The sequence below is a fragment of the Sinocyclocheilus rhinocerous genome, unplaced genomic scaffold (genome assembly GCF_001515625.1).
Source record: "Sinocyclocheilus rhinocerous isolate Xijiao unplaced genomic scaffold, SAMN03320098_v1.1 scaffold623, whole genome shotgun sequence".
NCBI lineage: Eukaryota > Metazoa > Chordata > Actinopteri > Cypriniformes > Cyprinidae > Sinocyclocheilus > Sinocyclocheilus rhinocerous.
The window spans coordinates 405,420-431,847 of NW_015644631.1; the positions used below are offsets into that span (position 1 = coordinate 405,420).

The 26,428-nt window shown below is 38.1% G+C and overlaps 1 protein-coding gene across 1 annotated transcript in view; it reads left to right on the plus strand.

Annotated features, from left to right (window-relative positions):
* Positions 1-221: 221 nt before the first annotated feature.
* mef2ca (myocyte enhancer factor 2ca) overlaps positions 222-26,428 on the plus strand; it is a 33,785-nt gene continuing 7,578 nt past the window's right edge. Inside the window, exons 1-3 of the mRNA XM_016576413.1 lie at positions 222-337; positions 13,594-13,781; positions 18,093-18,296. Of these exons, the coding sequence (XP_016431899.1) occupies positions 13,728-13,781; positions 18,093-18,296 (258 nt within the window). The 5' untranslated portion in view covers positions 222-337; positions 13,594-13,727. The remainder of the gene's footprint in view (positions 338-13,593; positions 13,782-18,092; positions 18,297-26,428) is intronic.

Sequence of the window (26,428 nt, forward strand, 5' to 3'; positions counted from 1 at the left end):
AGCCCTCTGATCGAGCTGTTATGGTTATTGAAAGGATGTGTGGTAAGTCTGGATTCATTGAGGTGTAATACTACAACCCGCCACTAGTGTGCGCTGATGAGTCACAGAGACACATATCGCTGCCGCACTGATGCGTTTTAATGTGTATTTCCGATGTTCAGTGATTATTCCCCAGGCTAATAACTAATTCATATAATTTGATGAATATTTCTTTTTTCTAGGTGCCAAACGAAGGACCCGAAGCCAAAAATACCCATTTGATGGAGACACAAAAACAGTGAAGATTCAGAGGGAGAAGATAATAAAGCTGAAACAGAAGGTTATGAGCAAGTGATTGGTAAGAATAATTTATTCTAAGTCAATAAATTACATTTGTCTTGTTTATTTTTTAATATAAATTATTCAATGTATTTAATATTTGGTTGTATTTTTAAATTATATACTTAAACATAATAATTAGACATTGTATGCTTAATTAATTAAGCCATTTAGTTTTATTATTCAATTTAATAATTAGGCTATTATAAAGTTATACCGTAAATTAACCAATAATAGTAATTATATGAACTTATAAATATATTCATAGGCTATAACGATTAGAGTATTGGTTGTAACAATTATTCATTATTGAATATTATGATCTTATTATTTAACATGTAGGCTATTTATTTAATTTACTTTGTAAATTGAATCAGATGAAGAAAAACTAAAAATAAAAGATAGTCACAGAAAAATTGGTAACTTTAAGTACGGTAAGTTTCCCTTCAAATAACTGGAAAAAATGAAAACCGATATAAACTCTTGAGTGCAATAATTAAAGACGCAACGCGACTGACGCTTTGGTGATTAAAGTAAGAGCGTTCTTTTAGGACGCGTCGCGTCACGCGCGTGCGGGTGTGAGTTACTGTACGCGTTAGCCCCGCCCTCTGTTCAAAGAGAGAGCGAGACAGAATTATTCTCTTCTCTTCTGTGTGACGCACAGACGCTCGTGAGGATCGTGTCAGTAAACTAGAGGAGACCTCAAACAACACTGATCAACCCAGGATAACTCTGGACATCTTCAGTTGTTTGTTCTTGTTATTTAAAAAACGCTTTTGCTTCCATCGCTGCATGTGTCAAAACCAATGAGAGACGCGGAGTTCAGCGATCATTCTCACATTGACGCGCACATGAAGCGCTTTGACGCGGTTCTGGATTTGAAGCGCGCGTGAAGAGTTCTGGACCGGTGCGTGTCTGACCATTAACACCAGCGCATGTATGCTTTCTGGACCTGACACCCTCATGCATTACAAAGTAAGTTGAACTGTCACAACTGGAAGCTTTGTGGTTAATAGAATAGTGCGACTAGTTAGTGTCGAATAACATAGTATAGTTTAACAATCAGTAGAATAGTAGCCTATATACTAGTGTAATATAGAACAGTGTAAGTATACTAGAATAGTATAAGTAATATATACTAGAATAGTACAGTTTAAAAAGTAATAGAATAGAAAATACTATACATGGTTTTACAAGTAATACTAGTATAGTTGAAGTAATTATATACTGTAATATAGTTTAAAAAGTAATAGAAAATCATAGAATAGAATCATTTACAAGTAATTTTAGTCATATATATAATAGTTTGTCATATAACATTAAATATGAGAATCGTATAGTTTAAAATTCAGAATATAAAATAATAGTATGTACTACTGTAGTATGGAACAGTATAACAAGTAACTGTGCTTTTAGAAATCCAAATATCTGCATTGGCAGTACTAATTTTGTATTTTTATTTATTTATTTTTTCATATTTTAAATGTTGTCTGGCATGCTTTATTTAACACTAAACAAACAACTTTTCCAAAATGGTGTAATTATGTGCATAGCATCTCTATTTATACTCCGCTGTGGTAATTGGAGAACTGTAAACAAGTTATTTTATATGGCAGTGCTAACCGAAACTAATGGCTTAACAGTTAACCTGGAATATCCAGGATGGGGTTCCCAGCCGTTTAGATGAGAGAAGTGCTCTCCGCTGGTGCTTGTACAATAATAATGACCAAAGGGCAAAATGTGATCCAGGAAAGCTTAGTGCTCCTCCCTATACTTAATAACATTCATTGTGGCGTTTTTGTGAGAGTGTTTTAGTATTTAGTATTGAAAGAGTGGCAAGAAGGAACAAATACGCATGATTTTTTTTAATGCAGAGAAGCTTTAGATGAGTTAAAATGCTTGTACACAAACAGGAAACGTGTGCCATGCACTGAAGACTCTGCAGTGTGCCTCTCAAAGTATGGCACACACTTCATCTGTTTATTGCCATCAGGAAACTATAAACCTGACGTGTGATTGCATTAGTTAGTGGTGAATGATGACAACTTAACAGCAATAAATTATGACAACAACAGCCACTGTGCTTTCTTTCGCACAAGCTGTGGACGGAGTCACTTGATGGTGAGACGTTAATGAATAAATATCGTAAGTAAAGCTAACGTTGATGTATTTTATCATTTGGAAAAGCTAACCATGCAAAAACCTCTCGATTTAGATGTTATGAGAGGCCTGGTGATGATTTTAAAGCTAGTTTCAGGAGCTTCGTCGGTTTGTCGTATTAAGGAAAAACCAGCAGTTTCATAAAGGGCTTGGATGGGATGAAGTTGTAATTGTGGTGTTAACAGCTAGTAGCAGCATATATGTAGACGAGTGCAGTCAATATGAGTTGTGTAGGTTATCCTGCTGGGTGGTCTGGTGCTGGTCAGACCTCCATGGCACTTTCCTTGGTTTTCTTCATTAGCCACTGAGTGAAATGCAGCAAAATCTCAAAAGTATGTCACCATCATCGTTCTTGACAAAAACAGCTGGGCTGTTTATACCTCCTGAATGAAGACATTTGAAAAAAATGTTCAGTGTCATCATATAAAAGCCAGGTTTACTTATGCAAACTTACAAATATTATAATGACAAATTTCTAAACTATTCAGTATATATTTAAACAAAAATGTATAAGCATTATGTACTGCATTTGTTTTTACATATAAAGTGAGATATAAATATTACATAAAAATATTATTTATATATATGGAAAATATATGAAATTTATAAGTGTTATATATATATATTTTTTATTCAAAACCAAAAATGTAAATATTTAACATTTAAAAAATATATATTCAACAAAAATGATATATATATACACTTATTCCTTAAGATTTAAAAAAAAAAAAATAATATATATAATAGCGATATATAGATTTAGATATTTATTTTTTTATTTTATATGCATTATAAAACACTAAAATAAGTTTTACATTCAAAAAGTGTAAATATACTTATAATATAGGCCTACCTATATGTAAATATATAATATATAAATATGACTATAAAATAAAACACTTATAAAATATCACTTTTTAAAATAAAATATTTATAAAATATGGATTCTTATGGATTCATTGTAAATGCAGAAATCGAGTGTTCATTATTTTTGCACTCAACCTGGTTTTTAACCCTAGAAAAGCTCATAAATGAAACCTAAGCTCTCCTGGTCTGTGGCTTTGCTGATCTTGCTCTCAAAGCAGTTTTTCGGCATAGCTTGATTTTGCCACAAAAAAAACCTTCAGATTTTTTCCCCCTGTCATGTAATCTATCTTTGTCACTGGTGTAAAATGCTTAATTCACTGCGTTACATCCTCCAGTGAGGAGGTTTCACACAGAGAACTCTTTGTATGGTGGGCCGTATATAGTGTTAATCAGCCTTGCTCGATGCGTGCGTCTGGGGATATTTTTAGTGGATCATGTGTTCATAGTTTAGTGTGAGGTTAGTATTTAAGATGTGACTTGTCGGCTCTGAGGTAACAGATACTGCGTCCACTGTAACACGGCACTGGAAGCCTGTCCAGATATTCCCATTAACGGGATAGTCAGCCGTTTCATTGGGCTCCTGGTTCTGTCTGTCCACCTTTTGGAATGGGTTGTTATGACATCTGTACACTGACAGATTTCAAACAGTGCAAGAATCCCAAGCCAGGTGTCTCTCAAAGGACAAATGGACATTCTTGACCTCCTGAGGTCTTACAGAAGTCCAGCTGATGAAGGACGGTTACTGCCAAAGCTTGACAGCAGGAGTTGAAGTCATTCTTTGTGATTCTATAAATCTGATTGCTTTGTTTCTGGATACAGATTGGTCAATACAGTGTTCCAGACGTGCTAAAATACATGCTTAACAGCTACTACAACACGCAAGTTTTAACCTTAGTTTACCTATTAGGGGCCAGGGAAGAGTTAGTATATTACTATATTGGCTTAATAACACAATATTTCAATTAAAAGTTGTAGTATCTCCTGAAAAGCAAGGGAAAGTTCACCCAAAATTGAAAATTTACATGTTGGTCCAAACCTTCTGTAGAACACAGCATTCAATGAAAGTCAATGGGGTTCAATTTTGTTTGGACTCCAGTGTTCTTCAAAATATCTTCTTTTGTGTTCCTTTGAAAAGATTTGGCCCAACATTAGGGTGAGTAAATAATGACAGAACTCTTATTTTTGGGCGAACTATCCTTTTAAGACACTCTAGGCTGTGCTATATGGTGTAGTAGTTCGCTAGTTATGGTTAGTTCACCCAAAAATGAAAATTCTGTCATTAATTACTCACCCTCGTGTTGTTCTAAACGTTCAAGGTCCAGAAAAGTACCAAGATGATCGACAAAGTAGTCCGTGTGACATCAGTGGTTCAAATGTAAAGTTACGAAGCTACGAGAATACTTTTTTGCGCAAAGAAAACAAAAATAACGACTTTATTCCACATTTTCGTCTCTATTTCATCAAAAATATCTTAAATTGTGTTCCGAAGATGAACGAAGGTCTTACGGGTTTGGAACAACACAAGGGTGAGTAATTAATGACAGAATTTTCATTTTTGGGTGAACTAACACTTTAAATATAGCACTGACCTCAACTTTTCTCCATCCTCAAAATTACAGAGGTGCAATCCATGTTTGGTTGTAGCAAACTTGCATGTTTGTGGTCTTTTTTTAGGCCTGACTATGTTGCTCGAGTCATGTAAGTTTGTTCTTTGATTATGTGTCAGAGTTTTTCCGCCCATTCCCACAATGAGGTTTACTTTCAAAATGAGTGTCTAGAGAAGACTAGCATCTCTGTTCTGCATTTGAAGTCACAGAAAGCATTGATAGCTGTAATTTAAATAAAATATGTTGGTTTTTGAAGTTGCATATCCCACAACACCTCTGATTTGACACTTGTAGACAATGTTTGTCTCAGTTGTGATGAGCCATCAATTTCAGCCACTGCTTTTGTTGTTCAAGGTAAAAAGTTCATCATTTTATTTTTGGTTCTGCTGCGTTTACATGTGCAGTATATTTGGTAGAGGAAGTCTGCGAGGGGGAGTTTGAGGGGGCCGTCGAGCTGAATACCTGCTGTCATCCTGGTTTGGTTTACAATGCTCCTGAGTTTCCACGTCACTTCCTCCCCATCATATCATTCCCATGCTGCTGTAAACACCCACACCCAGACCTCCAGACCCCACTGCAAGATCAAATCCAATTCTTATGATGCAGATACTGTGAGATAAACAGATCTAGTGAAGCATATCCAGCCTGTAAACTTCAGGGGCCAGATTCACGAAAATCTTAAGAACGTTTCTTAAGATAAATCCTAAAGAATGTTTCTATGTGCAACTCTCTCGGCATTACATTTTATTGTGTGCTGAAATTGTCATGATTAAATAGTCGCAAAAAGTCACTCATAATAATAACAATCATTGTTTACATTATCATCTCTTGTAGTAGTAATATATAATGTTTCACACAAGTCTCGCACATTCACAGAAAATAGCTTACTTCCACGTTGCAAAATAAGAGGGATAGGAAAGCATCACTATTACTGGTGCTCGTACTTAAGGTTAAGGATTTAAGCAAACCCAAAATGAAATATTAAACTTCAGGGTGTAATTCAAAGGATCAGAGGTAGAAACGGCCACCTGCTTTCTTCAGGTCACTTACCTGCTGCGTGAGAGTGCGGTCCCGTACACGCTGCCAGCGGCTCCGAGTGCCAGGAGCGGAGAGATCAGCCTACACTGTGAGACTCGCTCTGATGTCAGGGCCAACTAACTGGCAAGATCTGTTCTCCACGTCGGGCAGCCTGACAAAAACACTTAAGGATATCGATCACAGGTCCGTGGCTAAGTCATGAACTGCTAACAGCAGGACAAGTATGCATCTCTCGGCAAATAATATACAGTCTGCTTTGCCATATAAATTCACATTATATTTATTATTATTGTTACTGATAGATTTTGCTAATGTAATAACTTTACATTATTGTTGTAAATGTAAATTAGTGTTCAAATGTTTGGGGCCTTTAAGATTTTTAAAAACCTTTGAAAGAAGTCTCTTATGCTCACCAAGGCTGCCCTTATTTGATCAAAAAATCAGTAATATTGTGAAATATTATTAACATTTTAGATAACAGTTTTCTATTTTGATTTATTTTAAAATGTTATGTATTCTTGTGATGGCAAAGCTGGATTTTCAGCATCATTACTCCAGTCTTCAGTGTCACATGATCCTTCAGAAATCATTCTAATATGCTGATTTGCTGCTCAAGAAACATTTCTTATTATTATCAAGGTTAAAATCAATTGTGCTGCTTAATATGTTTTTGGAAACCATGATCCCTTTTTCAGGATTCTTTGAATAGAACATTTATTTGAAATAGATGATCATGTTTTGTAATGTTATAAATGTCTTTACTGTCACTTTCTGGAATACTTGATTCTGATTGGTCAGTTGTGGCAATCTGTGGACTAATATTTATGGATTAAGATGCTAAAATTGTATAATTGCAGTAATCAATTTCTTACATATATGTACCAGTTTTGTGCCTCATATCATTCTTCATTCTCATAATTTTTTTACAAAGTAACATTGATTTTTAATATTTCCTGTTTGTTTGTTTATTTATTTATTTATATATTTATTTATTATAACTAGTACAGCCCATCTTGTTCAAATCAAAGAAAGAATTTCTTACGATTTCCTAAATCTTTCATTTATCTTTCCTAAATGTATGCGTCAAATCAGGTAGAATTAACTCGTTATGCTAACAACTGCACATTTTCATTTTTTAACAGTGTATATTGTAAAAAAAAAAAAAAAAAATGGATCAAAATTTTCATTTTTGATTTTAGCTAAGGTGTAGATTTAAAAGAGGACATATTGAGCAGCAGAGTATTAATGTCATGAATGCACTGCTTTTAAAATAATGTAACAGAAAACAGAAGTGATATCTTAGCATGTGGCTACGAATGGCCACAGAGTTTCAGTTGGCAGTGTGTATCGGTTAGCGGTGAAGCGCAAACGCGGCGCACACACACTGTGAGAACACAGCTGTGTGACACACATCTCCACAGCAAAAGGAAGCCATGCAAATGAGCAACCGACTATGAGCAAAGCACCAAAATGCCTTGTGCTCTCGCTGTCATAGTTTTGAGTTATTCTCCAGAATATTAACCGAATTGTTGCTAATAGCTCGATCGTAGCTGACAGTGATTGCAAGCTTTTGTAATTAGGTCGCTGAAAGTCCTGCAAAGAACTAGGACATAATTTGAGATTTTCCATTGATTTGGGCATATAAGGAAGTGTAGCATACCAGGCTAGGCTAAACGTGATTTCCGAGAAAATGTCTTGAATTAGTTTATTTTTCTTAATTTTTTTTACCCCATTGGCATTTTTTTCTTGTTTTAAGCATAAATGTAATATAATTCTGAGGTTTATGCTATAAAATTTTTATATGTGCCAGTAAGCTTAATTAAAAGAGAATTTCTATTTTAGTTTCATTGATATACTGTTAGTTTTTGCTAATATTTTGAATTCTTTTTCATTTTTGTTTTCTTTTTTCACTTTAATTTGTACAAAAAAAACTACTACAAATGTCATAGTAGCTTTTTAAAATTATGTCTATATAGTTTTTGTTATTTTTTAAATTTATTATTTTTGGTTTATTCAGTTTTATTTATTTTAGCACTCTAAACAAAAATCAGAAATGTTGCATTGGCAATTAGCTGAAATAAAAAGAAGTAAAAATACAATATATATATATATCTATATATATATATATATACATTTTTATGATTTTAGTTCGTTTTTTTTTTTTGTTTGTGCCTTAAGTTTTTATTTCATTTATTTATTCTTTGTATTTTTAAATATAATAACTCTGATTCATGTTCAGAGTTTTAACGGTGTGTAGGTTTTTTTTTTTTTTTTTTTTTTGAATTTTTTTTTTAAAATTTTTTTGGAGTGTGAGCCAAAGTCAGATCTCTCTAATCTCGCGCTAAGTGGACAGCATCAACCTGGACTCACATGGCCCACGGCTGTTCACGCATAGCGCTCCACCAGGAGCCGTGGGTTCAGGATATGGGAATGTAGCGGGGCGTCTGGGAGCTGGTCTCGTTCTGTGGTACGACTAACCTCCACAGCTCGTGTGCTCTCATTGAGAAAGACAGACGCTGTCTCCTCTTTGTCCTTGGGAAGTTTTGAGGCGAGCCGTAAGGGTGGGGTGGAGAGTGACTTGTCCCCATTCCGGCACTGATTGATACAGTCTCTTGGCGGCCGCTGCTCTGAGCTGTAGCATGCTCCCTTGATAGACAGCAAAGAGATGTAGCAGTCCTCTCCATGAAATACAGCCGGGGGATAGCTGGCAGAACGAATGTTCTTGAACATTTCGAGCATGTATTTGAAGACCACTGGGTTGTTGAGGTTGGTTGACTGGCAGTGTTTGCTAAGGTTCTATTACTACTGCTTATCCCTGGATAACCCCCTAAACTAAAGTATTAAACATCGCTAGTGCTACGTTCACAAATGAAATCATTAATGTACTATTACTTTCTAAGTCATTAGACAATAAATTGGACAATGTGCTAAAAAAAAAAACCTTAGCAACTGCATAGTAATGCCCTAGTAGCCACCAAGAACACCCTAGCAACCACATTGCATTGTGCTAAACAACATTAATTTGCATAACAATATCCTAGCAACCACATAGCATTTTGCAAAAATTCACTCAGAACACCTCAGCAACTGCATAAGAACACCTTAGTGACTACATACTGTAACATTGTGCTTAAAACCACTCAAAACATCTTAGCAATTGCATAACAACTCCCTAGCAACCACATACTGTAGCATTGTGTGAAAAAACACTCAGAACACCTTAGCAACCACATACTGAAGCATTGTGCTTAAAACCGCTCAGAACGCTTTAGCAAACACATAGCAGCACCCTAGCAGTGACATACTGTAGCATTGTGCTTAAAACCGCTCAGAACACCTTAGCAACCACATAACAACTCCCTAGCAACCTCATACTGTAGCATTGTGCTTAAAACCACTCAAAACATCTAAGCAACCGTGTAACAACTCCCTAGCAACCGCATACTATAGCATTGTGCTTAAAACCGCTCAGTACACCTTAGCTACTGCATAACAACACTCTAGCAACTGCATACTGTAGCATTGTGCTTAAAATCGCTCCGAACACTTTAGCAAACGCATAGCAATGCCCTAGCAACCGGTATGTAGTTTGCCTTCACCTGCAATATTCACAAAAATGAATCTGTACTTCACATTGAATGTGATTGGTTTAAACCGACGATGCAAAGGAAATAGTATTAGTTTTAATATTAGTTTTATCACAGCAAAACTCATCATGCCCTTTTGAACCATGAGATTTGTTGGTACTTCTCATTTTCCGCATTGTGGAGCAGTTTATGGGAAGAGGCATCTTTTATTGTTTCTTCTCAATGATGTCACTTCCTTATGAGGCCGTCTGTGAAGATTTCCTGTCATTATGTCCATTTGTGCTAGCTGATGGGTGTTGTTTGCAGAGAGATGCTTCCTCCTTCGAGTCAGAGTCAGCTGTCTGACACCTCTGGGGTCTGCCAAGAGCTCTGAGGATCTGCTCCGACGTGCTTCGACAAGTTCCTCCGCTGCCTGGCACTTCTTCCGCATTTCAGATGCCCTGAAAGATGGTGATAATGAAGTTGTACAGGCTCCAATCTCAATTGTTAACTGACATTAGCCAAGTTATGCCAGAGGCTGTCTCTAAATTCTTTTTGAGGGTTTTCTTTTGTTTATTTCTGTCTTTTTGAGGTATTTATTAGCGGTCTTTATTTGAGGTCTTTATTAACGTTTTGAGATCCCCTAACCTTAAAGGGATAGTTCACCAAAAAAAAATGTTAAAGTTCATAATTTTCTCACTCTCAAGTTGTTTCAAACCTGTATGAGTTAGTTTTTTTCTGTTGGGCACTGAAAAATTTTGGTAACCAAATAATTGCCATTGACTTCCATTGAATTTTTTTCATACTATTAAAAAATCAATGGGTACCGTTGCCAACGTTTCCATTTATTGTTACCGACATTCTTCAAAATATCTTCTTTTGTGCTTAACTTAAGAAAGAAACTGGTATAGGTTTGAAATAACTTGAGGATGTATAAATGACAGCTTTAATTTTTGGGTGAACTTTCCCTGTTTATTACAACCTGCACTGTTTGTGCTTTGAATGTGAATAATACTGTACCTCAAATCATACAACTTGTTGAAGAGAGGTGTGCTATTGCTTTTCTAATTGATCCAACTTATGATTTTAGCCTGACAAGTGATAACTCTTGTGGGACCTACACTGTAAAAAAAATATTTTAATAATTAAGATTATTAGAGAATGTTTAACAAGAAAATACTATTTCAGCCAAATTTAATATTTAATTCGGTGCATTAATTGCCACTAATTGGAGTGAGGGGAACTAAAATATAAAATGTTTAGTGTTTTTTTAACGTTATTTCTGAATGTAACAATAAAATGTGACACTGTTGTGACTTATCAGTGTTTTTTCTCTCTCATCAATGCAATTTTGACCAGTTGAGACATATTTTCCAGAAAATACGGTAATTTACATTGAATGCTCTAGCAGTAGCAACCACTTAGCATCATGCTAAAAAGACATTAGCATTGTGGCAGTGAGTTAGTTACTAGGCACTTTTTCTTCAGAAAATGACAAATCTTGTTGACAGGTGTTGTAGAAAAAGGACAGGACATGGTGGATCTGAAATGAATGTAAAATGGGTTTGAATTTGCACTAACTGCAAGGTATGTGCAGCATTGTGTTTAGCATTTGTGCTAACTGCTAATCTACTACTCTGAGGCATTTTTTAATACATATTCATTGACCGCACAGTTAGACACAGGATTTGTTCAAAATTTACTTATGTGGGCATGAGCGTCACATTCCCCTTCAGGTTGCCCTTTTACCACAGCTAATTTGCAAAGCATTAGCTGCTAGCTAGGAGGTCTTTCTGCCCTTCTCTGGAAGTTGTCCTGGGTCTAATGGCCCCTCAGGAGACTGTCTCAGTCATATCTAGGTGTTATCTCAGCACTGTTTTATTTCGGTGGCACCATGCCGCTCTTCACGGGACGAGGAGATATCTGTCCTCTCCTGCTGCCCTCAGGAGAAGCAGAGAGGCAGATTAACAAAGTGACTTAATGTTGCACATTACTCTCTGGAGATCCCTGCTCTTGGTTTCTTGGCACCGGCCGCCCTCCCTCCTACTCAAGTAACACAGCGGCTCCTCCCACGCCTGTCTCTCTCCGTCTTTATCTTTCCGTCACATGGGTAAACACACTAGCATCTTTGACCTCTAAGCCATTTTGCCTCGGCATGTCCAGTTCCTGTGGGGTTTTTGCCGAGAGCCTGTTCACAATTTCAGTACATTTACCTGGCAATTCCCTGTTTATTCTCTTGGCCTTGGCCCGATTTTGGCAGCAGGATGTTAGTACTCTTTTCTTTTCTAATATTAGCCAATTTTAGCTTTTTATTATTATTAGCATTGTTCTGATATTGGAAGTAGATTGTTACATTTAATTAATTTATTTTTTTTAAATTTTATTTTGCAAGTAGATTATGTTAGTACTATTTATTTTATATTTTCTTTTATTTTTAATGTTCAGAAAAATATATGTTAATTAAAAAAATATATTAATATTAATATTTAAAATAAATATTAACATCCATCTGATTAATTATTGCCATTATGTAGATTGTTAGGGCTACTCATTTTATTTTATTGCCATAGTTAAATAAACAAATTATAATTATTTTATTTTATATTATAATTAATAAAATAATTGTATTATTTTATGTGATCAAATTATTTTAATTTGATTTATTTCATTTAAAAAAGCATTGATTTTCATATTACAGGTTGCATATGTGCTAAACAGTTACCATCTTGTCAATTGCATATTTATAATATTTTGTAGAACTTTTCTTGTAGTTTACAAGTCTGGTTATTGGCCATAAAATAAAAATAATTTGGATACTTGATTCTGTGCTCAAAAATAGCCGCTGAACTGCATAAATGACTATCATTAAACAAGACAACAATGTCCCCCCAGAGCATGTACAAGATGTCCTTGAATAACTTCAGCTTGAACGGCTAATCCTGAAATGAAACCGCTACACATAACCAGACTGATCAGTTAGTTGGAGATGAGTGAGCTGGACATCATTGGCCCAGTGGCTAAAGGGAACTCTTTGAGTCTGGGTTTAATGGATTACATGTCCTGAACAGCTTAAAGTTATGTAAGGTGTTGCTCACTGCATGACCGTCCATCACGCTACAAGCTAAGTTAGATCTTGAGTACATATAATGGGATCCATAAAAGTCAATAAGAAATAGTGTTTTATGGGACTTTGAATTTAGTTTTTACACATTCCAAAAGACGCTCAGTAATTGATCTCCACTGTCTTGAAGTTACTGTAAGTTTCCATTTTTATTGCCATACTCTCTTATCCGAGCGGAGCTTGCTGAGGCTTTTATCGTTTGGTATGCTTTTCAAATTCAAATGAAAAGCTGTCACAAAATTCCTGTAACTTCCTCTTCTGATGTATCATCTGCTCTTTCCATCCCTCCTTCATAAATCCTCCACATCTCTCTGGCTTTTATCAGTCGATTTGAAGCATAATCAAAAGGTCACATCTTGATGCATACATTGCCAAGTTGTTGACCATGTCTAAGTGAAGAGAAGAGAAGCCCCCTGAAGATCTCTGCTGCTGATTTTCGGTTTCTATACAGGCCGCGTGTTTTCCCTCCCTCTCGTTGTGAGTGTGAGCATTTCACCTCTGCTCCCCAAAGCTCTCTGCTTTCTCTTATTTGCATTGTGGGTTGCCCTTGAGTTTTATTTCCTCTTGTGCAGGTTGCTCTGGTCTTCAGCTGGGTACTTGTGTTCTCTGAAGGCCGCTGACGACCACAGCCACATCTGTGTGAGCTTGTAGGGTTCTATCTATCTATCTATCTATCTATCTATATATCTATCTATCTATCTATCTATCTATCTATCTATCATGTGTGTTCTAAAGTTTCTAAAGTTTTTTTTTTTGCTAAGTTAAACATGTTTTATAAATCAGTTGTGTTTTCCAAAACTCCTGATTTTGTATGCTGTTAACCGAGACTCTCCTTGTTTTTCCCACATTCATGCACTGAGCGATATCACACATCAGTCTGATAAAATCTGTCTCTTTCTCTGTCTTGTCTGTTCAGGAACGAACGCTGGAGTCTTTGAAATAAGAGGAACAAGCAAAGAGGATAGACTGCGTTGAGGATCGGAGCGAGAGAGGAAGGAAGACAAGTGTGTACAGTACTTTTGGAATTGGAAGGAATACGAGACCGAAATAATGGGGAGGAAAAAGATTCAGATTGCGCGGATAATGGACGAACGTAACAGACAGGTAAAAAGAGATTTTATCTTGATGGAAAGAATGGAGATGTGGCGTCATTTCACAGAGAATGCAATAAATCTTCAGCACTCTCTCTCTCACACACACACACACACACACACACCCATACACCAAAAGTATACATCACTTAAGGAAGTGCCAGCAGCTTCTGACGACAGCGTCACAAGACACTCACAAGCTAGATTCTCACTTCAGAGTGCCTGCTTTCGTTTTTGCACGTGTGTTGCGTTTTTGTGTGTGAATGTGAAATATGGTTGTCCTAAATCATCATAATTGCTGTTTTTGATACTTCTTTAATTGCAATATTAAATGTATTGCCTCTGCCTTAGAGGATATGATGTGGAGAGTCTGAATAATTGAGGCTTGTAACGGAGTAGAGGAAACCATGCCTCTACCAGCGGGTGTGTCATTCACCACAACCAGCGGTTTCCAAACTATTACTCACCCGGGCTTATTAGCAGGCAGGATCTGAAGCCGCATCTGACAACACTTAAGAAGCACATCAACCTCTTACCTTCCTGATCGAACCAGCTTTTCCCTGTCATGCCTAATGTTGTGACTTTGTGGCATGGGTTTACATGGTTTATTTCATTCAGAACTTTGTAAATTAGGTTCCTGCAGCTTTTTTAAAATTTATATTTACCATGTATAAATCTGGGCATCTGCTGTGCAGGAGCTCGAACGCGGGGCCAAACATGAAATCATGGTTTGGAGCGGGAACTATTCAATTTCATGGCTAACGCTGATAGCTGCAGGTCATACCACCAGAGCGCTGGCTCTTAACAAGCTAATAACCGTCAAGTATCCATGAGAATTGAACTCACCGTCTTCAGGTTTCAGCCAGTATGAACTCAGTTAAACTCAAGTTGGAATTTGAATTGGAGTGACAGGATGGAGAATTTTCTGAATTGCAGTTCAAAGAGATTTAATACATGTGATGAATTCTGGGAAATTAAGTTCTTGAGTCTATTGATCTAGAAACATTTAAAAAAAAACTTTTAAATAAAGGGATTGTCAAGCCAGCATTTAGAGTTTTGCTTTTTGAGTTAAAATTACAGGTATTACATTGAAATTTTAATTCTGCATCCTGTTTTACCTCTATTCAAAATTAGAATTTAAAAGGCATTGACAATTCAATTCTGATTGATAGCTTAACATTTTGAATTTAATGTTTTAGATCTACACTCTTAAAAATAAAGGCATGCATGTACATTACCGTTCAAAGTTTGGTGTTGGTACAAATTTTTAAATATAAGTAATATTGTGAAGTATTATTACAATTTAAAACAACTTTTTTCTATTTGAATATATTTTAAAATGTAATTTATTCCTTTGATGCAATGCTGAATTTTCAGCAGATATGCTGATTTGACGGTCAAGGAATGTTTCTTATTATTATCAATGTTGAAAACAGTTGTGCTTATTGTCACCTTTGCTAAATAAAAGTATTAATTTCTTTAAATAAATAAAAGAAATTGAACTGTAGTGTATATACAAGATCTTTAAAAACCCCCTGAAACCAAATCGCTGACCTGAAGGACCAATAGTATAACATCAAGATCTTCAGCCAACTCAAGAACTCTATACAGCACAAAAAAAAAGTAACCTTTTAAATTATTGTACGTTTTTCTCAGCGGTTTTGTGTAACCTTTTACTCATTTTTTTTACGTTTTTCTCAGCGGTTTTGTCAGTAAAGTGCTTAGAAGAAAGGTTAAGTGTTCAGCCTGTTGCTTTACGTGTTTTCTTTGCTTCTGAACAATGCTTTAGTGTTCAAGTGGACAGCAGCTCAGGGCACAGGATAAATGGCTGCCTGTCATCTATGTTTCCTCCCCCCCACCTGTCTCCACCCCCCCTTCAATGACCAGCATAGGGCCGGAAGCCGAGGCAAAGCCATTGTGGAGGGGAAGCCATTGGACCCTTCCTGTTATGACAGGAAATGCACTAAAATGTGCTTCCTGACCCCCAGTGCTGTGGCATGATTAACCCCCTCTCAGCGCCCACCCTTTCCCGTGTTGTGGTGAAGTTCTCCGTGGATATTCTGTGTGCGACGTCTTAACTCGCAGCAAATAAACTTACATGCTTCTTTACAGGGAAAGCACGGTCGAGTAAAGTTAGCTGCAGCCTCAAAGTGCAGTTTAGCATCAGAAAGCATGTAGGAAAATGTAAAAAAAATTTCTTTGTGACTCAGACATCTAAGGTAAAGACAGGCTGAACATGACATTGAATGCGTGCAGCATGCGAAAGGCAAACGTTTTTTTGCCTGTATGTGTGTGTGGGGGCGTCTCAGTGAGCATGTGTAAGACATCTGTCGCTCCCGGTGCATGTGTGTGTGAGTGTGAGTATAATCTAAATCATGTGGAGGTGAGAGCATCAGCGTGCTGAGCGGTAGGAGTGAGAAGATCACCCTGCTGGAGTTCATGACGTCCGAACTCACGCACAGGGATCAGCAACACACAAATACCACCAACACCATGTAAATTAGAGCTTCACATGCATGTCTGGTGTGCATTGACATGCATGCATGCTTTACGTATACACTCTTTTAGGAAAGAAAATTCTTTTGAATATGTCTTTTATTTCTCTTAGACAGAAATCAGATTAAATTGAGAACATTCTGCTTTTCAAAACTTAAAAAAAAAAGAACCCCGTAATCTCGCATATGTCTCCACTCAAGAGTTTAACCAAATGAGCTGAGCTTTGTGATAAATGTTAATTTTATATATCTATACTCTTGCATGCAAGTCTGTTTGGTATTATTATTTCTCCTGAGGAATTTTAAGAGAAACATTTGAGAGAAATAGCTCCGTCTCAAACAGTAAAGCAACGCCAAAGTCATGGGTTCGATTCCCAGGGAATGCATGAAATCATAAAATGTATACCTTGAATGCAAAGTCACTTTGGATGAAAGCGTCTGCCAGTTGAGTAAATGTATATGGGACAAAGTTGATACTTAATGAGACATAAGTGGGAACCCTGTTGAGTTATGAAGAATAAACCTCTGAGCTATGCATTTATGCTACATGTCAACATCCCATTTGTGTTTTATTGCATTTTAAGAGAAAAAATTGTGAAAATTGATGCTTCTCTGAGACATAATTGAAAACTCTTGAGTTATGAAAGAGCAACCTCTGAGCAATGCACTATTACTGTATTTCAGGATTTGTCTCTTCATTTGTTTCAAATTTGTTTCTTCATTCATTCTTCCTCTGGAGAAACATTTGCTGCTTTAATGAGACCTATCTGAGAACTCCATTAAGTCTCCACATCTACAAGCCAACTCTTAGCACTAACATTTCCTTTCTGTCTCATTTTGATGCCAGAATTTAATAATCCAGAGTTTGAATATTTCAGGCAGATGCCCAAGAGAGTTCTTCGGGTTTTTGTGCGGCTGTTTCACACTCAATTTCATTGCCATCTCATCACAGATGGATAGTTTGTTCTGTGAGGGTTTAAATGGTGTCTTTGGGAAACTGTCCTTTCCAAATGGAACGTGCACAACGCTGCCGGCGTGCCTAGGTGATGCTGGGTCATCATTAGCCAAAGCAATCCTATGAACCCTGCCACCCAGGGGCTGTCAATTTGTGAAGCGTGCTGGGCAGAATTTCACCTTGAACTCCCCAGTCTAAATTTAGCATGGCATGCAGAGCTCTGATAGCTCTCTAACCAGAGTACCATGTCAAACAATTTGGTTTTGGATGGATGGGACCTTGTACACTCTAGCAATCAATTTCATTTTGATGGGGCCTTTTACTCAAGTCATGAAATTGCCAATGAAAAAAATTAGAAGTGCATTTGAAAAACATGGTAATAAAGTTAATATTTGATTGTATCAGCTCACAAGAATATATTGCTCTGTTGGAGGAGTGTGAGTAGTGTGTTACAAGCATTGCTTGGACAGAAATGCTATTAGCAGTAAGCTTACTTGCCTGTTGAAAAAATTTGCTGCCTTGTGAATCTGATGCGAAATCTTGTAGATAAGTTGCATAAATTTGATAAACATTCCTGTAGAACAAGCAGAAGAGCATGGCGTTAGCAATGGCAAGGTCATGGGTTCGATTCCCAGGGTATGTATGAACTGATAAACTGTATACCATGAACTGTGTACAAGTGTAAGTTGCAATGGATAAAAGCATCTACCATCTCTGTTGGTCTTTTCAACAAGGTTGACAACAAACCATCAACCTACGATGTAAACCCTAATGCTATCATTGCCCAACTAGTAATTTGTTTTGTCTATGACGTTGAACGAGAGGTATCAAATCTATCCCAATTTAACCCTCTCTTTGTTCTTTTGTTTATCAGGTTACGTTTACAAAGAGGAAGTTTGGACTAATGAAGAAGGCCTACGAGCTGAGCGTTCTGTGCGACTGTGAGATCGCCCTCATCATCTTCAACACCACTAATAAACTGTTCCAGTACGCCAGCACCGACATGGACAAAGTTCTGCTCAAATACACTGAGTACAATGAGCCCCATGAGAGTCGGACTAATTCGGACATAGTGGAGGTGAGTCCCCCTTGACAATAAGCACAATTTAGAGATCCCAATCAAGGTTTTTGCCAAATAAATTCAGGGAATTTGAATTAGATGCCTCATAGAGAGATCAGGTAGGGTTCATTTTGGTAGAGTATGTAAGTTGTAGGATTTAACACCTGGCCCGTGTCTGGTGGTGATTTGTTAGGGAACATGCTGTAATAGTCCTTGCAAAGGACATTTGGCACATGCCGTTGTGCTCTATAAGAACAGATCAGGCTAAAGGACAGGGACGAGGACTTTACTGTATCACGTCAGGACCATGTTACGCAACCGGTTTAAGAGGACATGGCATGTGCCACTGTCCAAGCCAGGTGGTCTGCACAGAGACTTAAGATCTTGCTTGCTCATCCCCGCCACCTTTTGTGATATGTGAGCTCCTAAAAAGGTCACGAGGCAAGAATGGGGTTGTTTTAGATAAGGATTGCCTTGTCCGCTAATCTAAGACTTCAGCGTCTTCTGCTGAAACTGCCACTGAAAGACCAAAGAGCAACTGTGAAACTGCTCTCAGCTCTTCCAAACCACCTGTCAAGGCTGACTTTGGGAAGAGAGAACTTGAAGGTTCCCACCCCACATGCATGAAAGGCCATGGCGCTCCCATCGGGAGCAGTGGGAAAAATATTTCCCCTGGAAAAGTCCCTTTTCCAGTAAAAACACCCGACTGAATTGCGTAGGGGCCTGGTGGTGCCACACAAACAAACTCTCTCTTCTTACTAACTAAGTAAGGCATAAAGAAAAATACGCCATAAGGATGAGGAATAACAGTGTAGATGCTGAAAGGGGCGTTTTTAGGAGCTCAATTGTGGTGAGGGATCTCTTTATCTTTGTGCGTTCGAGCATGAGCCGGTTATTGTTTTGCAACTCACTTCACTTGCACATAACAAGCTACAAATTCAAACTCTATTATTGTACTTTGACTGTTCAGTCTAGTGTAACATCATTCGACAGGCCATTTGCAACGTTGACACATGCATTACAAGCAAAGCCCTGGGGTCAGACTTAGCTGGGATTCTGCTGGATTTTTTTTATGAGGCTGAGAGGGAAAACAGCATGGCTTGCCTCATGAGAGGAGAAACATCAAGTCTCCACGAGGCAAATCTCACGGACACCCTGCCAAGCCAGTAAGGAGCCGGGATAATCCCATTTCCTTGATTAGTGTAATCTGAAAATGCTCCTTTTAATCCTAAAAACTGACAGCGTGCACTATAACCCTATGTCGTCACCCCGAAAGGCACGCTTTCCAGACCCCACACCTTTAGATTTCCTCTCTACGGAGAATTGTCAACGAGACCGTTGGCACAAAGGAAGGAAAATGTTAATTATTTCCAAAGGTCACGTTGTTAATGACTACATGGCCAGCTAATGAGATTGAGCAAAGCTCTGTGTGTATGGTAGTTGACCTATTATGTTTGGTCTTGTGCTGGAAGGCATTGGAGGTGACAACCTTCCCCTACTCCAATTTCACCCACACAAACCTCTGAGAAAACATGCCTCCAGTGCTTGGCACATCAATCTGATTTCAAATGTAACGAAGAAAACATCATCAACCTACTTTTATAAACTCGCCACATTTCAGGCACATTTGCCTCAAACGTTTTTCTACTCTCCTAATTTAGATAATTTGTCTTCATGTAGTTGCATGCCAATGCATTCTTAAGCACTTAATTTTTTTCCCCCCATTCCCAGTTCACTCACAGTTCTCCATGTGAGAAGGTTTGCCTTAAAGTCATTGCTTCACATTCCATTGTGCAGTTTGTTAGTCCTTGTTTAAATTTATGTTTAGAAGTGTTTTGATGGGATTGTTTGCTGCGGCAACGGTTCCCTTGTGTTGTGTGTGTCGGAGGTGTTGGTTGCATGCACGCATGATGGCTCTTGATCTTCCGTTTAACCTTGATGACGATTGACAGATTAAAACCGTGAATCAGATTTGCTGGGCTTATACTGCTCTGTGTTAACACTGTGTCACATTGCAGTCACAACATCAAGAGGATGCCAAGAACGAGACCTTTATTCCATTACAGACAGTTTCTGATCTGATCTGAATTTGATATGTATGTGTATATAAGTATTTAATATTATAAATAAACAAATTTTAGTATTTTTTTCCCCAAAAGAAATCAGCGGCACACTCATCCCCTCAGGAATTTCACCAAAAGAGAGACGTCTTTGTTTTGCATTCCTTTACCCCTCCTTTTTAACAAACGGGTTAACATGAGTTTACTGCTTCACTTAGTAACAGCGTGTTGTATTTTGCGCTTTTGGCCTGAGACTCGTGGTTATTTTTAAGATGGAGGACTTTCACATTCTTTACCCCTCTGCCCCTTTTCCGTCCTCTGTCCTGGGCAGAGAGCAGCTGAAGTTCTCATAGCGTTGGAAATAAGGAGCAGACGCCCAATTTGTGTGCCAGACCTCCTCCCCAATCCAACCCTTTGTGTTTGTATGTGGTCCTTCCCCATTAAATGCCTGAAAACCGGTAGTTTTCTAAAAATAGAAAGCAGCACAGCTAAAAATAGCTCCAGCCCGGCAGTCGTGCCAAGGAAAATGAAGAAGAATAGGCGTGAAGTGCTGGAGAGAGAGAGAGAGGACAGCCGCGCTTGTTCCCCCCCCCCACTCCATTTTCTCTCAGAGAACAACTGACCACAGATGGCTGCGTACTTCAATAAAGCTTAAATCAAATTTGGTATGGTGTCGTTTTCACACTTTTAAGAGAGGAAAGAAGAGTTCTTTTGATTACGTGACTTCTAAAGGCATGCTCCTCTGCACTTCGCAGACTGTTTCTGTCGGCTCATATCTGCCATCTGTTCAGCTATGTAAACTTGAAAACACGGTGTGAAATTCGAGCGTGCAGTGACCTCAGCCCACATTTGGGTCATTGTTCTGATCCGCTCATGCTTAGAGTTTGAAACGCAGTATTTACTGCCCTGTTTTCTTCATCCTCAACTGAACGACATCAGAGGGCGGTTTTACATTCCACGATTAATCTGAACCTTGTTGCGTGAGTCAGGTTTTCCAAGACCCAACGGCTAGCCAGCGCAGCACAAAATGCTTCACTTTTACCAAGACTCTATTCTTTCTGAGAGTGCTAATTGTTAGCTGGTAGCAATAACATTTTTGAAGCCCATTTCCAGGTATGCTCCCCTTGATGAGTTCCAGAGACAAAAGCTGTTAATCGACGGGCGAGAGAGGAATGCTTTGTTTCTCACTGGTGTTGCAACTGATCGTAGATGCCGTGGTTGGCCGTTATTGTGGCATGCAACGTGTCAAGTACAGTTCAGTCTGGTGACTGTGAGTGATTGGGGCCCACAAGATCCCATTATGGGGCAACAGTGAGGGGCTTTGTGTTCAGAAGGACTTGATCAGTTATAATTTAACATGAATAACTGTACTGTCCTCTATAGATGCTGCAATGGAAAAACAATGCAGCCTGCTTTACATGACTACAAATATAAAGAGATGACATGCTTTTGTGTGATAATATGTGATTATTTACAGGAAGGGCCCAGAGGGAATTCATTCAAATTCATAAATGTGGGGCTGCTTCATCCCGGGAATGATCCTGGTGAGGAATTCTTGCCTCACGTCAGCTGCAAAGAAGTCGACTGACAGTCAAGCCACCCAAGAACACCAGGGAGCACAGGACGTTCACTTTTTTCGAGCCCAACTCGGTTTTGGGATACTCTTCCGCTTCCTCGCGGTCGGATTGGATATCCACCGAGCCGGTTACTGTCGTAATTATGCTCTCAAGTGCGTTTAATACCAAACACGCGGCACTCAACTCATGGCAGTAAAAGAGAGGGCCTTTGATTCGTTATTATAGGGTACTGAGAGCATCAAAGAAGGTAAATTACCCAGAGGTCCCCAGTGTGGCATTTTCCAAACGTTGCCCAGCTGTTGTGGTCGGAGCAGCTGGTGGAAAGAGCCCTGGAGGAGGGCCAGACAGTGCCACGCATTGGCCATGCGACCTGCCACAGGAACGGGGGCGTCCCCGCTGGCTCACCCGTATGACTCTAATAGGATTCTGCCTCTTTTACGGTCTGAATCAGTACGGCTTTAGTTTTTCCATCCAGATCCATCTGCTTTTGATAAACCGAGCTTGATATACCAGTGTTTAGGCAGCACAAATCAAGTCTTATTTGGACTTTTTCTGTGAACTGATAATTTGCCGTTTCCTTTCGCTTCAACATGCGTTTCTGTTATGATACCTGCTGCACTTGTCTGTGCATATGATGTGCTGCCAGTTTTTGTGACTCACTGCTTAAATCGACAACTTTCCACACAGGCAAACATGACACACGCACACATGCACGTCTGAAGATCTTAGACGTCTTAGTCGAATATCCCTACTGACACGTGAGACAATAAGGCGACATTTCCTTGAACTGCGCTGCCTTTTTGTGGTCACATGCTCTCAGTTTGATTGCTTTTTTGGGTGTCTTGGATGTGGTCTGTGTTGCTGTTGACGGGCAAAATGCAGTGCCACCTTGGCGTGTGTGCATGTTCCTTAAAGGAAAGACATATCTTTAATGTTTCGGTTGTTAGACACAGGGATTAAAGTTCCGTCGCTACGACGGATTTCCGTCAGTTCATAAAGACAGTCACTTGCTTCATTCCTGAATGATTCAGCCGTTCGAACGTCAAGAAAAACATCTAATTCTTAAATGAGACGAGAGCTATAAAGAACACCTTTTGAGCAGTACATTCTTACTGTACGTCAAGAATAGTCTCATTTGTTTCTAATATGATTTTTATTTCTCTTTAGGCATTTAGGAGAAACATCTTATTAAATGTGATATAAATAAGAACCGAGTCTCTTGAGCAATGAAAGAGCAACCTATGAGCGATATACTGTTATTGTATGTCAGCAATTACGAATATATTTCTTTTTTTTTTTCAGAAGGCATTTGATAAGAAACATCTGAGACAAACTTGGTACTTAAAGGAAACATACTGTAATTGAGAACTCCGTGCAACCTATGAGCAATATACTTTTACTGTAAAGACTTATATAAATAATTCTCTTTTTAGTTTGTTTTTTGCTTTCTCTTTAGGCATTTTAGGAGAAACACCTGAGTTGAATTTGATACTTAAATGAAACATAACTGAGAATTATGCGTTATGAAGGAGCAACCTCAATACGTTCTTAAATATATGTCAATTGTCTCATTTGATTTGATTTTTATATATATGCTAAAGCATTTTATAAGAAACATCTGAGAGTGTTGATTCTTAAATGAAACATAGGAGCTCCATTAAGTCTCTGTATATCAACAATTGTCTAATTTGTTTCTAATTTTATCTTTCCTCATGCATTTGAGGAGAAACGTCAGCAACAAAAAGTTGAGACTTAAAGAAAGTATGAATGAGAACTCCATGAAGTCTCCCGAGTGATGATTGAGCAAACTATGAGTGATATAATTTTCCTCTGGGTTGGTGTGTGCGCCTTTCGACTGCAGTTTCTCAGTCTTTGCTCTTGTTTAAAGTGTTTCCTGACACAGTGGACTGTAATGAGCCTGCTTTGAGGTGAGGCGAGACCACCCATGTGGACCTCAGAGGAGGGTACAAGGTGACGTGACGCCCTCAGTCAGTCAGTCAGTCCGTCAGCTGCTGGCCAGCAAACGGCATCAGTCAGCTGTCTCCACACGTTACCACCTGCTACTTCACGCACAACATCATTTCTCCGCTGAAGGTTACCGGCTAGCACGCTATATAGGACGCCATGTCTACATGCGGACAGACTGGGGCTGTCTTTGTCATGTGGGAGAGCGATGCAGCGCTGGTTTAATTAGGAGCAAGTCTCCATAGAGTTGACAAGACTAGGAGCAGAAGGCGCTGATAGCTCTCTCTCCTCTCCTTTCTTCTCCTCTCCACCCTCACGGCAGCTCACTTCAACTTTAATCATCGCTGAATGCATTTTTTTTCACTTGATTTTTTTTATTACTTAAAGCATAGAAATGCAACAAACTTATATATATATTATAACTTTTATATGTTCTCATATTCACTTAGGCTAATGTTTAGTCTAAGAATCAATCAACTCTCAGATGGTTTTCCTACAAGTCCTTTGGAGAAAGTTAAATAGATATAAATAGACATTTATACAACAATACTGACAATGGAACGTCAATTAACTTTGTCTGTGTTTCTCTTTTAGAAGTTAAAATATGCATAAATAAGTCAAGAGTTGGTGTACAGTAAGAATATAGAGCTATAAAATGAATCTGAATAGCATATTCCAGATAATTTAGTCTTGGGAGAAATTGTTGAGAAATGCTTGAGTTCATATCTCAGACTTATTTTGACAGGTCTGAGCATGATTTGAGACGCTGTGGAGATCTCTGTGAGAAGACACATGAAGTCCTTTTCCAATGTAAAAAAATCTGACTTACTGGGATAGCTCACCAAAAATTTACAGTTCTGTCATCATTTATTCACCGTTATATCGTTCCAAATCTGTTTGACTTTATTTCTTCTGCAAAACACAAAAGATATACTTATATATATATATCTGTAACAGGAAATTATTCAAACATTTGTGTTAATTTAAATAAAGCTGAAATACAATAAAATAAAATATAAATATTAGGTGAAAATGTTGCCTTGGAAACTAAGTGAAATAAGTTTGGAAATAAGTTGAGAAAATACATTTCTAACTGGAAATAAATAAAACTAAAATTGAACTAAACTAAAACTGAAATTAAAATAAAAAATGACTACAAATGTCAAAAGTACAAAATAAACTAAAATTAAAATGAAAGCTGTAATCATTTCAAAATATTAATAAAAAAAACATAATAATATACAAATAATACTAAAATAGTGCTGTCCGTACAGTGAAAGTCAATGGAGACCAATGTTTTTAGATTCTTGAAAATATCTTCTTTTGTGACATGAAGATGATTAAATGACAGAATTTGAATTTCTGAATCATTTATAAGCAAAAGTCTCCACTTTTCAGTTCTCTATTTAATGTGACTGTCATCTAGGAGAAATAATTGAGATCTTAAAGTTGAGTCACGCTCTCATCGTTGTCCTGTCTTTGGTGTGTGATGAACTGAACTGGAATGCTCGACTGAGCAAGACCCTCCCCCTGTTGGTCTGGAGCAGTCCGTACCGGTCTGAATGTTTAGTCTGCTGATGTCAGGATTTGGGATCCAGCCGTGTTGCTAAAAGCACCGAGCCGGGTCGGACTGCGAGCTGAAGGTGTCAGCGACCCGCAGACGGCACGATGAGGGGGTGGGGAGGGTGTAGGGTTGCTGGGACGCTGCTGGGTGGCACTGGGGCAAAAAATAGCCTTCTACGGCCATCCCTGGGGTTTGAGGCCGTGATTGGCTGTGGCCCCGGCTCCTCCCCTTCCTCTTGAGCCGAGGAGATTTGTTGGACAGGTGCAAAGGCCCTGACAGGTGGAGATGTCTTGAATGAGTGGAATTGCTGTGGTCCAGTGATGTGGCTGCTTGCCAGCGAGCGAAACGCTGAGACCCAGCAGAAAGATAAGCCAAACTGCTTTGCTGTATGTCACTTTAGATCAGCTTTTACCTTGAACGTAACTCACAAAAACATGGACAATACACAAATAGGTGCATTATTCTGACATGGCTATTAAACACGTAAGCTCAAACATTTAGCTTTTGGTGTGAGTAATACAAACAGTGTTGTTTTGCCTAAGCAAACTAATAGCTCCGCTAATGACAGTAAAGTGATTAGTGTATGGTTTTATTCCATTTTAAGTCAGCGTTTGCTCAAACTGGATTCTCAAAGGCTTCAGATGAAAGGATTAGGCTCTTCTGAGGAATCAAAGGCTCATGTTTCACAAGCAGGAAAAGCTTTATTTGCTTTCAAATATAGCCCTCGTGTGGTCAAACAGGATATTTCTCCAGCCTTAAAGGGATATTTGTGGTTGAATACAAGATCATTTAACAGCATCTGTGACATGTTGTCGATTACCACGGAAAATAATTTAGAAAAAATTACCACAGAAAATAATTTAGACTTCTCTATCAATTTGTAAAAAAAAAATACAATTATGTATTTAGATATTAAGCAACAGATACTGTTGATAGAGCTATATATATATATATATATATATATATATATATATATGATTGACT